The 16597-nt window shown below is 41.7% G+C and overlaps 1 protein-coding gene across 2 annotated transcripts in view; it reads right to left on the bottom strand.

Annotated features, from left to right (window-relative positions):
* PGAP1 (post-GPI attachment to proteins inositol deacylase 1) overlaps window positions 1-16597 on the bottom strand; it is a 65620-nt gene that overhangs the window by 10580 nt on the left and 38443 nt on the right. The window contains exons 17-25 of one of the 2 annotated variants that reach the window (XM_075001107.1): window positions 15677-15743; window positions 11206-11314; window positions 10691-10729; window positions 6596-6689; window positions 5602-5692; window positions 5161-5358; window positions 3072-3207; window positions 2522-2572; window positions 651-871 (exon numbers count right to left, since the gene is read on the bottom strand). In XM_075001107.1, the coding sequence (XP_074857208.1) occupies window positions 651-871; window positions 2522-2572; window positions 3072-3207; window positions 5161-5358; window positions 5602-5692; window positions 6596-6689; window positions 10691-10729; window positions 11206-11314; window positions 15677-15743 (1006 nt within the window). Of the gene's footprint in view, window positions 1-650; window positions 872-2521; window positions 2573-3071; window positions 3208-5160; window positions 5359-5601; window positions 5693-6595; window positions 6690-10690; window positions 10730-11205; window positions 11315-15676; window positions 15744-16597 lie in introns of those variants that run through there. The other variant, XM_075001108.1, reaches the window with a different exon arrangement.

The following is a 16597-nucleotide window of genomic DNA, read 5'->3' as shown; positions in this document are numbered from 1 at the left end:
TCATTCCATTTATTTTAAACCATTATAAACTATACAGAAGTTAAATAATCAAAAGGACAGCCTGGCAACATGTGAACAGCTAATCCCAAAAGAATCAAAATAAATAAATAAGAGTGTGGAATATTCTTACAGCAAATCACTGGGGTTCTAAAATTCAGCACTGCCTGTAAACCCCTTACAAAATAAGTCTTATAATCATATAATAGCTTACCATAGTCTATATGCATCAATTCTGTATAATAGGTCTCATCTGCACTAGCCCTCTCCTTCGAAGGGGGCATGTAAATGTTTTGGGAGTAAGGGAACTTCGAAGTTGCACGGGTACTTTGAAGTGCCCACAGCTACGTGGGTTGTTGCTGCTTTGAAGTTTGCACTGCGGGAACTATGCTAATGAGGTGCTGCATATGCAGTGCAGCATCTCACTGCTAGTCACCAATCTGGTTAGTTTACATGCGCCCTTTGAAGGTGGGGGCTAGTGTAGACAAGCCCCTACATACCTGTTACTAAAATCATTCAGTTAGAGCCTTTGGATGCTACTATAAAATTATATTGATAAAGAAACCCTTGCAATTTTGAGTAAGCAGCTGTTTGGGGGATAACTACTAGGCAAACGATAGCGCTATTTCTTATGCTAGTAGTTTAAAGGTTACCTGAGATTTTTAAACCAATAAATTAAAGATGGACAACTGAGTAGCACAATCCATGTGAGTAAATTGATGACAGTAATATGTATTTTAAGATTGTGTACAATGTTGTCAATATCTCTGGTGGGTGAGGCTGATGCTGCTTCCGGAACGATCTCTCTTGAATCACAGTTCTTTACTGTCTCGTTTTTGGAATTACATGATGTTTCTTTTGAGTGCTTTTGATCCTGTAAAGAAAAACCCTAAAATATTTGTACAGAGTAGATAGGACCAATAACATAAAAAACTCTATTAACATAATAGCAGTGAGACATTTCTGACATAGTAAAACAAACAAATTTGCAATTTACCCAAGACTAGCCAAGGTTAAAGGACAATCATAATGGACTGCCAAAAAAAATGACCATTTTAGAAGAAATATTGAGTTTTCAAACTTTCTAATTCAACCACAGTCTACCCTTTCTGGGGAAATATCTTCACGACTACAGGAAGGAACAGTGGTTCTGGAACTATTTTTTAGGGCATACAGCCCCACAAACTTGTTCACAACCTTCAGTGCCCCAGGCTGGGGTTACACCTATGATTGCCAAAATGGCAACCAGTAGTCCCCTCAGCCTAACCACAAGTGGAGACAGCTGTGAAGCCCAGGGTCAAGGCCAGGAGAAGACTTGTGGGTGCACTGTCTGCCACAGTGTTCAGCAGGGGAGGGGGATATGTGACAGGGTGAGACCAGGGGAGCAATTCACAAGAGGAAAGGCAGCTCAACACAGCCCTGGCAATCAGGCTGAGTGGGAGGAGGCTGCCCTAAGTCAATTAGGTCCAGCTGGTCCCACTTAAGACTGCCTTTAAAAGCCCTCCTTCAGTAGGGCTGGGGTGGACTGTGTAGGAGGAGGTGGGTGAGGAGGTTCGAAAGTCAAACAAGCAACTGGGGAGTTAGAGATTGGTTCAGAGATTCACCCCAGAGACAATGGATATTGGGAGCAGCTGCTGCAGGTACCCCGAGGGCTCAGCCAAAGGCTGAGGGGACAGAGGACTGAGCCTGTTCAAGCCAGGCAGGGCTCTTTCCTGCTGCACTTTGGGACTTGGAAGCAAAGCCTGGATTCCCAGCAGGAGCAACCAGGCTCCAGGCTGTGGAATGTAGCCTGAACAAAAGACTGGGACACAGACATTACACCGACCCTGCCACAGTAGCTATTCTGAATATACATTAATATAAACAACCCTAGATTCTATAATCCAAATGTCTACATGCATGAAACTGGTCTAATACTGAATTTTCCATTCATTCTTAACAGCTTCGTGTCCATCAAAATGTTTGCCCATCTCTCTCCCCAGCCCTTATTCATTAAGTCCCACTACATTGCCATGGTTAATGCCTGAGCTAAGTATTTATAGGTAGAGCACAGGCTAGAACAAGCCTACAATTACACACAAGGAAGAACATTTTCTTCCTATTACACACAAGAAACACAAAAGGAAAAATACACTTAGGAAAATACCAAAATAATTAGCTAGACAAATAATTACTGTTTCCTCATCTCCTAAGATTAAAGGCATCTTACCAATACCATCAAATCTCAGGTTCACGTCAGTATTCTCAAGAACAAGAGACTCAAATACAGACATCAATGATGATAAAAGCTACTCGGCTTGTCCCTCTTCCGCTCCAACAAACCAGAGAAGCCATGTGCTGGTTCTAGACCCTTCTAGTTACCAAGCTGCTGACTAAACTTATTTCCATTTTAAGACTACCAAACCCAGATAAATCACAGCTGTCAGTGTCGCTTACCAGCAGACGTTCTTGAGATATGATTAAAAACAACCACATACAGAAGTGCTGATTATTTAACATTATAGATGATAGAAAATCAACTTACCATATTAAGAACATTTTGCTCTATTCTCACATTCAAATGTATCTTCATAACCTATGAGAAGACACGTTTATTTTTTTACAATTGGTTCCACACACAACATCCGCAGTGCTTAAATTAAAACAAGCAAAAACCTCTGTGCTGGCTCTAGAGTATTCTGTCCCACCCCCAACCCCCAATATTTTGGGAGCTCTAATGAAACATAGTTGCCCAGAAATGTCCCTGGCACCTTTTCAAGTTCTCAGAATAGAGGATGCACTAGCTTCTGTATTTTTCTCCCCCTCGCTGAGTTTGAGAGAGGGCATGAAAAATTCTACATATTCCCTGCCCTTTTACTTCCAGATTGAAGACAGACTGACTTGAAAAATATCACTGATTATAAAGCAAAGCAGATAAATATGGATTTTAAAAGTTTCTGCATGTAAGTATATGAGAGCATTTTCAAAATTCTGAAAAGGATAAGCTATTCTATATTGTTCCTTTGGTATTCACTACTATTAAGAGACCGAAAGTTTAATTCAGATATTGACTCAATTATTCAGTGTTGTAATACCTTGAAAATGTAGTGAAGATAAATAATTAAGATAGCAAATGCCCCACATGTAGTCAAGCTAACAAAAACCAAAAGAATGACTACAAATGCTCTTCCTGGTGTCATCAACTTGCAGTCTTTAGGAAGTCCAGAGGGTCTGCAATGACAAAATTAATATATATTAGAACACTGAGTAAAAATAAAAATAAATAAAATTTAAAAATCCACAATTATAGAAGGAAAAAAAATTCTGTTCATGAATAGTTTAAATCTATTATGCAATATAGCGACCGCTTACCTTCTCAGAGGTAGAACATTGTTAACCAGTCACATCACATGCAACTCCTCTTGGCGTAGCAGACTTAACTGACATGTTTTGTTTATTTTGGCTTTGTAACTTACTCTGACCTGTCTGTTCTCCCTTGCAATTACTTAAATCCTACATTTTATACTTAATAGTTACCAAGTTGTTCATAGCTCTCATTGACAAAGGGTGTGAACATATGTGCTTTCTTTGTATAAAACTCTTCTATAGAGTAAGACAGATTTATCCTCCCTTTTGAGTGTTGTGTTCTGGGTGCTATCAAGTTCCTACAGCTGAGCCCTCCCAGAGCTGGGGTGGTTGATTGTCTGTGTTGCTCTGCTTGAGAAGCTGTTCTCCAACTCTGTGCCTCTGCTGGGGGACACCACAGCTTTGGGACCAGTAGGACAGAGTGGTGGGGAGCCCTGCAGGGCAGACAGGCAAGCTCAGTGGGTTGATCAGCACACCAGTGACAGCCACAAGGGAATCCCAGTGATCCAACCCATCACTCAAGTATTTATAAAATATACCTGTAAAATACATATTTTCTGTAGTGAATGTGTCTGTACATTTCTCATTGTACGGAATCCTCAACTTTCTGTAATTCAAGGTATCAGACACTAACAGCAGATTGTGAGTTTATGGCTTGCCCTGGGGCTGCATGTTGCTGTGCTGCTCCTGAAATAGTCTGGGAAGCAGAACGGGACTCTATCACCACCTTCTTCTCAGTTTCCCCAAATCAAAGAGGCAATACAGGTTGCACTTCTCTGGTCCTACACCACTGGCACCAAATGAGGGATTTTGCCAGAACAGGAGGAAATGCCCTCAGGGTACCTCTCCTGGTGACTACCCCCAGTCACTTTCCTGATAGCAACTACAGCTACCCAGGACCAAGGATGCTAGCTTCCAGGTCCTTGGATTCTGGCTTCATTGTCCTAGCTGAGGTTTCCTCGCCCTGGCAGCCATGGTCCTGCTGCTCCCCAGCCATCTTCCTGGCCAGCTCCCTGATCCCACTGACTCCCCAGCCGTATGGTCCACTGCTCCGCAGCTGGCACACTACTGGTTATCTGGACAGCCAACACAACCCAGTTTCTTGCTGGCTCTCCAGCCCCAGGGTTCACTGGCTGGCTTCATCTGGCTCCCTGGCCCTGCAGATCCCAAGCTGGCTCTCTGGCTGGCTCCCCAGAGGCAGCAGCTCCACTCCCCACTTGTGGGTCCCCAGCCACTGGGGCCTGCCAACTTCTCCTCCCCAGCACTCTTGCAAGGGAATGGAAGGAACACCAGAAGGTAGTACCTTAATAAGTCAGAGCCCCAGCCCCATGCATGGCGGGCGCTCTGCCCTCCCTGCCCCTCTTGCAGCTGGGCCAGTGATGGCTCCAGCTCTGACCTTGGCCAGGCTGCCAGCCGCTGCTCTGGCCCCAGCCCTGCCCCACTGATGCAGGTCCAACCTCAGCCCCCGGACTCTCTGGTCCAGCAATATGCATGGTCCTGCCAGACCACGGATGTTGTTAGACGAAAGAGAACAGGATTTGAGAGGCTGAACCTGTATAAATAATCAGAGCAAGAAAAAGGACAGATTAATGTCCCATTACCTGTGGTTGTAGTAAATGCCACAATCTGGCCACTCACATTGCATCTGTATTTGATGTTGGCAAATTATAATGATCAACAGCAAGGCGTTTATTGTAACTGTATTGTAGGATCTCATCCACTCATTTCCAGTCTTACAACACTTAAGCTTCTCTAGTTTACTTATTTTTGTTACAGTCATCTAAAGGAAGACAATTATATACTATTAAGTTGTTTTACCTTGTTAAAGATAACCACAATGAAGACAAGAGCCTTAGAGATGATGAGAAAATTATGCCACCCCAGTAAGCAATTCCTGTCCCAAAAAGAAATAGAATCAGGGACACAAAGGGGAACCACACATCCTGCTTATTCAACATAACAGCATCCAACTCTGGCAAAAACAATATATTCCATATGTTTTTAAACCAGTTAAACCTGCCAAAATATGAAAAATAATATTAGTTGCTTTTCTGGCCACTGTTTCAACAAAATGTACATAATTATTCCTGATAATACAGCCTTTTAATTAGATTAATATTACATGGCACAAGGTGTCTCTGAATCAAAGCATCATAAGAAAATAAAACAATAATACTTCATTTTTAAAACAATAAATAAAACTTCTGCACTTTGGAAACAGCTACACAAAATTAAAGCAAGTAACAGAATATAACCTACCCCAATAGAAATTTAACAATATTCACAATAGGGTCCACTTTGTAGGGTTTGGCTTCTCTAGCCAGTGCAAGAACAAAATCTGAACATTGGCCTAGAAAAAAAAATTATAAAGACAATTCATACCATGCCACAAATTACAAAAAAAAAACCAAAACACAAAAAAAGAACCCTCAAAAACAGAAAGTGAAATTAAACAAAGGCATGTGTTCAGAATCCTTATTAATTAATTCGTTGTGCAAGGGAAACAGAAACAGATGGCATAGGAAATAACTGCAGATAGACAAACAATAAAAACAGTTTGAGAGCAATGGCAACATTACCTGAGCATGTTCAAAGATACTTTTAGCGACAAGAGATTACCAGTTTCCTGCCCACATTTGTTTATTTTTAACTTTTTCAAAGTAAGTTCTAGTCCTGTATCTATTTTTTTCTTAAACTTCTGACAAGGTCAAAATGTTTTGAGAGGACACCACTAAAACGGAAAAATACTGTGTTCTTTTGTGCGTTTGTTTGATATCATGGTCCAACTAAAGAAGAGAACACTTAAGTCTGAAGGATTAATATACACATTGAACCTTTCTTCTCTGGCACCCTCAGGACCTGACTGGTGCTGAATGAGAGAATTTTCCAGACCATGGGAGGTAAATATTGTCTAGCAGCATTACCAACCCTTCCACTGCTTACTGGGCTCTTAGAAGACATTTAGCTGTAAATTATGGCTGAAAAACACCCAGAACACAGAGTTAGGACTGATGACTGTAAACAAACTTCATGGGACTACGGAAAACTTGGCCACATCTATGATAAGTGGCTAACTAAAATCGTGCCTGATTATAGATATCACTGGACAAGAGAGGTTCAACCTTTAGCTGAAAACCATAAAAAATAGAAAACAATCCACAGTGACATTTCCATTTAAGGAGAATATTGATTTATGAAGATTAAATTACTACTTAAAAATGTGTTGCTAACAAAAATCCTTACACAAGGTTACCTGTTGAAATTAAGGCGCTTAATTGTCCTCCATATGCAAGAAGCATATTAGAAATAACGTACACCGGAAGGGAACCACCATGAAATCTTATTACCTAGAAAACAAGGATGTTACACAATTAACTTGAATACACCAGAAAGGAGTAAAAAGATTAACATGTTACGCTGCACTACAATAATGAAATTGTTTTTGTGAGGTTCAGGTTCTGCTCTCCACTTGATGTGCATTATACTTAACTAATATCCATCTACCAAGCTACTGGCTGGCCACAAGTATTCCACGTATATTGAAACCTTGTGTGGCCTCTCTGGAGAGTCAAATGTCACTCAGCTAATAAGCAGAATGCCCATAGATAGGTTTTGTGTTTCTACCCATGGTGTACATTCGCTCATGCCTCATTGCACATAAAAATTATTTTTCACATGCATGAAAGATTAGAGGGAACTCCTGATAGTTTGGTTTTAGAGATTAAATATGAAATCACTTGTGTTTCAGATAAAAGTTTTTGCAGTGAGGATAAGCGTGGAAGGAATAATGTAACTTCAGAATTACGTTTCATTGATAACACCAAATATACTCAACAACAAAACATAGGGGGGCTGTGTCTACACTAGCAAGTTCTTTTGCAAGATTTTTCGAAAGAAGAGGGCTCTTTCGAAAGATCCCACGGAACGTCTACACACAAAAAGAGTTCTTTGAAAAGTAAATTGAAAGACTGCGTGCTCCTTTTGAAATCACTCTTCCTTTCCTGTTTCAGGAAGAGCACCCCCTTTTGAAAGCTTCTTTCGAAAGAAAATGCGTGTAGACACCCCGCAGGCCCTTTTTTTTTTTTTTCCCCTGAAAAGGGCATTCCTCATGTGGCCTGATTTTTTTAATCCCTGGCCTATTTCTTCAAAAGAGCATATCACTCTTTTGAGCCACCATATCTGTGGACGCACTCTTTTGAAAGAAGTTCTTTTGGAAGAGCTCTTCCAGAAGAGCTTCTTCCGAAAGTTCTCTGTAGTGTAGACATAGCCAGAAAAATCAATTTGAGATAATCACTTGCATGCAGTGCAGCAGGTTTGTAGTCAACAAGCTTTTCAAATCAGTTTCAGATAGATAGAATTTGTGTAGAAACATAAAAATACTTATGGAGAGGAAATAACTGAGCAAAACTGGCAGGTCTGATAATTTAGTGAATATTTTATACCATTTTCTTTAACAGAATCAAAATTCTGTAAAAAAAAAAAAAACCTAGGAAAACGAGAAAGTATAATGCAAAGACACCATGTTATCTGTTCATTAAATAATTTACCTGACTCAAGCATAAAACATCTCCTCGAGCTGTAGAAAAGTTTGGCTGCTAGCCCACAGTTTAGCCTCATCTACATAAACCACTTTCTCATAAAATCTCCCACAGTTCCTACCACCATCTGAAGTCTGTCAATGGTAACAATAGTGAGAAATCAAGAATTTGCTATTTGCTGGTGTTCCTGCAACTCTAAAGGCTAGAACTGTTCAGAACCCTTCTGGACCACTGATTGTGCTCTATTTTGGGGCATAACACAATTAGGTCTGCAGTAGGCAAAAGATTGCATTTGTCTTGCTTAACACTCTCTGCAGCTGCCTAAATAAAGATGGTTTGATTTCACTGCAATAATCAGCTTGAATTAACTACACTCCAGTTATTCTACTCAAGCTAGCCTAGCTGGAGTGAGAGTGACTATACTGCAAAACAATACCTGAGGTACACAGCGTGATTGGATAAGCAGATCCCACTCTCCGGATGATCATCTTCTCGTGGTGAGTGGAATTATGTTTTCCAATGAACCCGAGAGTGATGCTGTAGGAAGTCTCGACTCCTGGCAAGGTCAAGGCAGGTGAGGGTCCAGACAAAGAACAATCCCAAAAGGCCTCAATGGCAAAACAGGCGGAGGATAGCCAGAGTAATGCTACTATGGCTGTGGAGGCCAATCATCGTGGATCCCATACCATTGGACCTGGGCCTTTTATTCATCAAGGTTTGTACGGCGGCTGCAATGCAACAGTCTCCCCACATTAAAGGAAGTCTCACACAGGCATCAACCTCTGCGTACTACTCCCCTAAGCTTAAGCCTTATAGTGAAGGGCAACAGGAGCAGGATTGTGAAATCTGGAAGCTTTTAGTTATGGACAAGCACGTAGGTAGGATGTACATATCAATCGTTCCTTTTGAGGACTGATGTGATAGAATGGTCCAGCTGCCACATCCACAACTGAACAAGCCCTATTTAGGATCCGCTCCACTCACCCCACATGCGGATGGGGCTAGAAAAGGTGCCCTAAATCCAGTCCATTTCAACCCCTTGTGACTGGATAACCGAGTCCAGTGGGTTCACCCCTATGAGGTTGAAATCAAATGGCAAACTTTGGAACATGGAATATTTTGACTCTAATGGACAGCCCAGACAGTGAGTGACCCAAAAGGAACACGGCAATTATCACTCGAGAGCTGCAATGATTCAAAATCTATACAGCTGCCTGGGCACAAACACACAGACCAGAAGGACAGCAAAGAGACGATGACAGAGAGTACACCTTTTTCTGGAAAGGAACCCCAAAGGAAGAAAAATGAATTCATGGAATTGGATTTGTCATCAAGAACAAACTGACAAAGATCCTATCCGAAGTCCCTGTCGGCATCAATGATCGTCTCATGACTCTCCTCTTGAAGCTTGCCAAAAGCCAACAGACAACTGTCGTCATGCTTATGCACCAACTCTACACAATGAAGATGATGTGAAGAAGTAGTTCTACCCCCAGTTGGACACTGTCTTGAAAGACATCCCCAAAAAAGACAAGATTATCCTCTTGAGGGATTTCAATACCAGGGTCAGAAGAGATGCAGACCACTGGCAGACTAACACTGGGAAAGAAGGAATTGGCAACAGCAACTCCAATGGACTGCTCCACCTTACAAAATGTGTGGAACAGGAGCTTATCATCACCCTCTTTCACCAGAAAAACAAATTTAAGACCTCATGGCAACATCCTTGATCAAAGCACTGGCACCTAATAGACTATGTCATCATATGCACTTGGGATCAGAGTGATGTCCTCCTCACACATGGTATAACTAGTGCTGATGACTGCAGGACCAATTACCATCTTATTTGATCTACAATGGCAATTAAGATGGCCACCAAAGGAAGACCTCAGAAGAAAGTGTTCCGATGAAAGCTCCATGTGCAAGGCTTGAAAGACCCCATCAGACAAAGTGACTTCCAGATAGCACTCCAAAGGAAGCTGCTGACAATACACCCTGAAGAGGTAGAAGAACATGGGTGTCAAATGAAAAATGCCATCACTAGTGCTTGTGGAGAAATCACTGGCTGCCAGTTGGGGAAGCATCGGGACTCGTTTGATGAGAATGATGTGAAAATTTAATGCCTGATTAGGGTCTGGCAATGCGACATGAACTGCACGACGAGAGAAGCTCATTGCAAGACTAAGGCAGAAGTCTAATTTAAAACAAGGACTCTGAAAAACCAATAGTGGAATGAGAAAGCACGAGAACCCCAGTATTGCTGATGTCTGTGAGATGCAAGAGGTTTCTTCAATGCCACCAAAGCTATTTATGGACCAAGAAACCATGGAAACAAACTCCTGAGACAAAGGATGGTACCCAGCTCTTGAAAGACAATGAAGCAATTTCTTCTTGCTGGATGGAGCACTATAATGAGCTCTTGATCCGCCCCTCCACTGTGGTCCTAGAATCCCTTGACCAAACCTCTCAGCAGCCACCGAGGGATGATCTTGCAACACTTCCTACCCTAAGTGAGGTCCAACCTGCCATCAAAGCTATGAAGTGTTTCAGTACAATTTGCTATAACAGAATTGGTGCAACATGTATTACAATCCATCCATACAAAAAATCTGTACAGATCTGAGAAATGCTAGAATATTTGTTATTCTTCATTAAAAATTTAGGGCAACATCTGTCCTGGTATGTTGCCTTGCTAAGCAGAAGTACTTTATTCAAGTGTTTTCATTTACCTTTCAGATTAACTAAGAGGGCCAATATAGACTTACACTAGTGACACACAGAGCAAAATGAAATATTAAGTGTTTTCTTACTTGCCCAAGAACTTGTGAGAATGAGGTCTGGATGGTTACCTAAATGAACACACACATTAAAAAGAAGTTTAATATTTTGTTGAATATTACTGTTAAGTGATGAACCTTTTAAATAATGCTAGGCACAAACACTAGAAAATTAACAAAAATTAACACCAGATTTCATATTTTGACTTCCTGAAAGGACAGGAATACTTTATATGAGTATAAGATTAATAGCTTCAATGTACATTATCTCACCCTCACACAGAGAAAGCTCAAGCGATATTTTAAAAGACGTTATTTGTTTGAAGACATCAACCCAGCTTCCAGTAGCCCTTCGTGAGCTCTAAGCTACTATTAACTGCACTACACAAACAACAAGCTATTGGAACTATTAATCATCTTTGATTTGATGAGCAAGAAAAAAAATTGTAGTGATTAATTCCTCAAAATAGGTAGCTAGAGAGACAAATCCAACAACTACCCAATAATATAAATTATATATGGTAAAGAAAATAACTCCTGTTACTTACTTCATATTGACAACCTAAAGATGAATAAATATTTAATACTGCAACAGTGCTGTCATTTTCAGGTTGTGCAATATGTAGTTTTGCAGAAATCTCTGCAGAAGATGGAACTCTGAAATGAAAACAAATAGTAAATGTGCAAGTTGCAATAAAAAGATATAGAAATATTTTAGTATGTTCAGTAGAAAGGGCTGTGAAACACAAGCAACATACTGAAGCATCACAACAAGGACAGACCTGATGGCATTGTAGTGGTTACTATGCCATCTTGAGGAACTGGGTTACATATTCAGTCCAAGTCTCTCTTTCTCTGAGCTGGCAAGGGACAGGGCACTAATTCAGGAAGAATGCAAATTCAGGTTTTTAGGAAAGGTGGACTAACAACATTCCTTAGTGTGTGATGGGTTCTGAAGGTCTCAAAAATTCAACGCAGTCCTCAGCAAGCAAACTGTTGATTAGGGCTTGAACCTTCAAGATCTGGGAGTGAACAAGTGCAAAATAATGAAGGTGAGAATCCAAAGCTTGGAAGTGAACTGGAAAGACCACATCATCTGTTTTGAAAACATTAACTCTAATTGTAACCTGAATTACTTTACAATTAATCCTATTACAAACCCATTTTAAGTTCTAACCTCAAACCCAACAAGCCTGTTATTTATAAGAGCCATGAGAATAAATTGTAGGTACTATTTTAAACATGCACTTGATTAAGAAAGCATAAAACTGTAATTAGGTTACTGTTAACTGTTGAATATAGTATGAACGTTGGATTTTTTTTTTTTTTTTTTTACACACAGGAGCGAAAGACTATTTCGCCAAAGCACCATAAGCATTATCATAGTGCACGTCAGATAAATAAATGAACTGTATTACTTAATGATAATAGATTGACCTTCCCAGTCTGAAATAATGGGCCGCACTTCTCCTGCAAATACTGAAGACAGTTCAGATGTTTGCGTCTCTTCTGTTATCACTTTCTACGTACTTCCAAAACTCAGTGGATTTACTTGGACTAGATGCTTGCTCCACCCTTGTTCCTTTGTTTTCCTTTCACAGCTCAAAAGGTGGAACACAGCCTCTCTTTCTCCTGGTGCAAATTCCTGAGGCGTGGAAGAGTGCACAGGGTTAACCAGCCAGTGTAACAAGTGTCTATTACCTCCCAGTGTAGCCATGGAACATGCAGTACCTCAGGGGGCAAAGAAGAATGCTACACTCCAGTTTGCAGCTGGTACAAGATAAACAAACTCCTAGGCCATAAGAAACTTTGATACTTTTCCCTGATTACACCAAAGTACAGCTGCGGCGCAGCAGGAAGTCCAGACCAAAATTCTTTTTACTGTAGTAAAACCATCTAACAAATATTTTATTCAATTTTGCTAACTACATACATGGACCCTGAAGAAGCCATGAGAAAGATACGTAAAGGAATAGCTTACATGGAGAAGACTGGGGGGGGCAAAAGTGTTTCCTATTTCCAAAAATCAGTAATATTAATTGGCTTTGGAAGCGCCATTAGAAGCATACTTCCAAAGGATGCCTCTGGAGTGCTTAAAAGATTTCCTTTGTGATAGTGGTCATCCTTTCCATTCAGGTTGTCCCATGGAAAATTTTCAGTGGGCTCTCATCCCTTCCGGCTTCTATTATGCTCTGATGCAGCACTTGATCCATTTAATAATAGAGGATTTGGCTTCCTTTAAGGCCAGACATTCAGGCTGGTGGTAAAACACAACTGATGACATTTTCCAGAACCGATCAGTTCTACATAGACATATTTGAACAGAGCTTCAAGTATCTACTATGTGCCATGCTGCCTCTTTACGGTTCTAAGACTTCAGACAAAAACAAAGGAAGAATGAATTCTTACGATATGGAAGAAAGACCGACCCTGGGACATCCAACCCTTACCTAAATTGTTCTTAATGAAAATGTAGCGAGACTTGTGCCTTTCAGGAACAAAATTTCTGAGACTTTCCTTGCCTATCTGACTGCAATCAAGAAGGAAATTTTATGGAAAGGAGTACCCTAATTCCAAGATTTCAGCTGAAATACTACTTGGATCTGAGACAATTTTATTTTGTCCCTCTACTCGTCCCCTCACATGGCTTGTCCTGATGAAAGCTAGAAACCTCATATCCAAGAAAGGTATTTGGACTTGCTTTAAGCGCAGTCTTCCTCTTTACCTACCCAGTCTTGATGGTGACCACTGTATTTGTCTCTGTAGATTTGCAGGGAGCAGGTGTAGCTGCTCCCTGATGCAGAAGGGGAAGAAACCCTCCCTGCACCCTGGGGAACAGAATTTAGCCCCACCCCCTTACCTGCCCGGAAGGCAAGGGGCAGGGCTACCAGTAAAAAAACCCCAGACCAGATCTCAGTAGGGACCCAGCCACCTGGGAGGCCGGACTGAAGCTCTGAGCAATCAGGCTGGGAGAAGGCTCCTTCGCTCTGGGAGGCTGAGGACTAGCTTGGACCACCGGAGATCCCTGCTAGATGACCTCGAGGAGGAACTATCCATTGTGGCTGAGGCACCACGGCCCCCAGAAGAGCCCAACCAGCATCTGACCAGGAGGCTGAGGATTGGCCTGGACCACCGGGACCCCTGCTGGAAGACCTGGAGGAGGAACTACTCACCGCGATACCTCACCCAACCTAGAGCAGCTGACCAGCATTACATCAGATATGAGAGGAGGAGAGATGGAAGTGGCCCGGGGTAAAAGGGGTCAGTGTGTTTCAGTATGGAGCTCTGGCGACCCTGGGGGCAGACGACTACTGCCGACAGGGCCCTGGGCTGAGACACAGTGGAGTGGGTGGGCCTGTATCCCCCCACACCCCTAACCTGTGGGTGCAGTCTCCCCTCTCTCACTAGTCCAGTCACATGCACGGGGGGGGCCTCACTCTCTGCTTGTGAGGGCCTGGGCCTGTTTTGTATATTGACTGGCTGTTTGCTGCTCTGCCCTGCACCAGGGCTTGGGCAGTTTGACTGTGGAGCCTGACTAATCATGGGGCCTGCCCAATGAGCCGGCCATCAGCCCACTGAAGCCTGAACACAGGACTGAGCATCAACACTACATTGTGTAGGAAGCAGGTGTGGCCACTCTGAGGCAACTTGCCTGCAGAGTTAAAAAAGTACCTCCGAGTGAAGAGGAACCTTTGAAACTGCTATGGCTCAGGGTTACCTTTGAAAATAAAGAACTAATATTTTCTTCTGGCTTCTTTTCTCCCTGGGTTTTGACTATTTGTGTTCAACTGTTTTCCTTCTGGGTGCTCAGTGTTAGGAAATTAATCTTCCCCTTGTATAGTGTTCTATTTTAGGTTTACCTCAGATCTGAGCCCTGACACTCAACTTTCATCTTGTGAAATATAGCCGGAAAGGAATAAGAAGAACATGCACGAGAGCCCAAATCCTCCTCTCAGGCAGAAGGACAGACTGAAATTACAAGTCAATGAGAACTACATGTGGTTTAAGTGGATAACTGCATTTGGTAGGACGACTGATTCCTTACTAAATGAGTCAATTATTCACTCGAAGGACATGCAACTGAACCCCGGAGCTTTCTTCCTTTAAAAGAGGTTCAGAACAAGAGGGTATGGGACATTTTAGATTTACTACTGAAGACCTGTGAACCAGTGGGGAGGGTCCAGTTTGCTGAGTTCCAAGAGCTAATGAAGACTGAGATCAAGGCCCAGAGGGGCAGGAAGGTGAGGGGAGAGAAAGAGAGTGTGTACAGAAATCCAGAGACACCACAACAAGCTGTCAAGACACCCAAACCCTACCCCTGGGAGAATGAAGGTCAGCTTCCCTTCTACAGCTTCTGGGATATCTTCCTGCACAGATATAAAATCTCTTGAATCTGATTGCTTTGGAGAAAGGTCCTGTCCACTCTGATGATAGAGGAAGGAGCACACAGAAACAGCAGAATTGGAAATGCTGGCTTGTGACTGGGTGGGCCAGGCGCTGAAGTCCCCAGCTGGAGGCCTTGTGGTCCTGTCACATCCCACCCAAAAAGGTCATAGAGAAGTTTTCCAATCAGGCTAGAGTGGCAGTGGAGGAAGTGGCCAATCACCGGCCAGGAAGGCCCTATAAAAGAAGCTGCAGTGTGGAGCTCAAGCTGTGAAGACGGGGTGACTACCAGAATCTGGTGCAAATGACAGAGCCTATCCCCTGAATCTCACGGACAGATCTGAACTACCTTTGGTATTTAGAGGAAGAGAGGCAGCCCAAATGTCCAAGAGAAAAATCTCACTCCAGAAAGTAACAGAGAGATAGCTATGTTAGTCTACATACTATCAAAACAAAAAAGGAGTCCAGTAGCACTTTAAAGACTAACAAAATCATTTATTGTTAGATCATAGTCTTTAAAGTGCTACTGGACTGCTGTTTTGTTTTCATTCCAGAAAGGTTACTCTTCTAATATGTCTGGATGTGAACTCTCCTCTGAAAGATAAACAAGAAGAACAGAATCTCAAAATTCCTTACTTGGAAACAGTTATTGAGTCCTCATGTGACCATGGCACATGGAGTCTGTAAACACTAGTTTTCCTCTCTGAAAAGGAACAGGATTACAGTTCATTCACAGTTCAATACAATGGATAGCATGAATACTGAATTATTTCTACATTTCAAATATCTGCAACCCCTGCTCGTTTGGACTTTTTAAAACACTGATATTTTGTAAAACAAGATTAAATGGAGAATACAGACTATATCAATATGTATAGAAAGAAATCTAAAGTGAAAGCCATATAATTTATTAAGAGTTAATATTTGGTTGACAATATGAAGTTTGAACTAGCACGAATGTGTGTGATTGATGTAATATGTGACCACTAAAGAGTGAAATGTGTCAACTCTCCTCCGATAAGCAGAGTACGAAAGCTTAAAAGGCACTCCACTGCTCCTACATCTTCTTTTTGTCTCCCTCCACCACAATCATAGGTTCTTCCAGTATTGAGGATATGATATGGCCCTGTCTGTAAGCTCGGCAGGATCTTCCATGGTGCATGGTTCCTACAGGAGCCCAAATAAATCCTTGCTAATTATCTTCATTTAGAACCACCCTCCCACACACATAGTGATACACATTATATTTATAAGTAGAAATTTAAGCCTGGACAAGAGCCTGGCTTGGCAAAGTAAAGTTTAGTTCACAATCTAAGGAGTTTAAGTGCAAAGATAAAAGTAAAATGCAGTTGGCATACTAGTACATTTATTAAGTCATTGGTATGACCTACGAATGAAGTACAGTTCTTTTGCACTACAGTTACTGAACAGGTAAGTAAGCAGGTAACATATGAGGTGGGATAAAGGAGGATGAAACCGATTCTCTTGGGCTAGTTAGCTCTAACATCTTGCAAAGTGACATCTACTTTTACCAACTTTTGGGGGAACAAAGTTCCT

Source organism: Carettochelys insculpta, chromosome 8 (assembly GCF_033958435.1).
Source record: "Carettochelys insculpta isolate YL-2023 chromosome 8, ASM3395843v1, whole genome shotgun sequence".
Classification (NCBI taxonomy): domain Eukaryota; kingdom Metazoa; phylum Chordata; order Testudines; family Carettochelyidae; genus Carettochelys; species Carettochelys insculpta.
The sequence above is the reverse complement of the archived record's forward strand: the minus strand, read 5'-3'. Positions and strand labels throughout refer to the sequence as shown.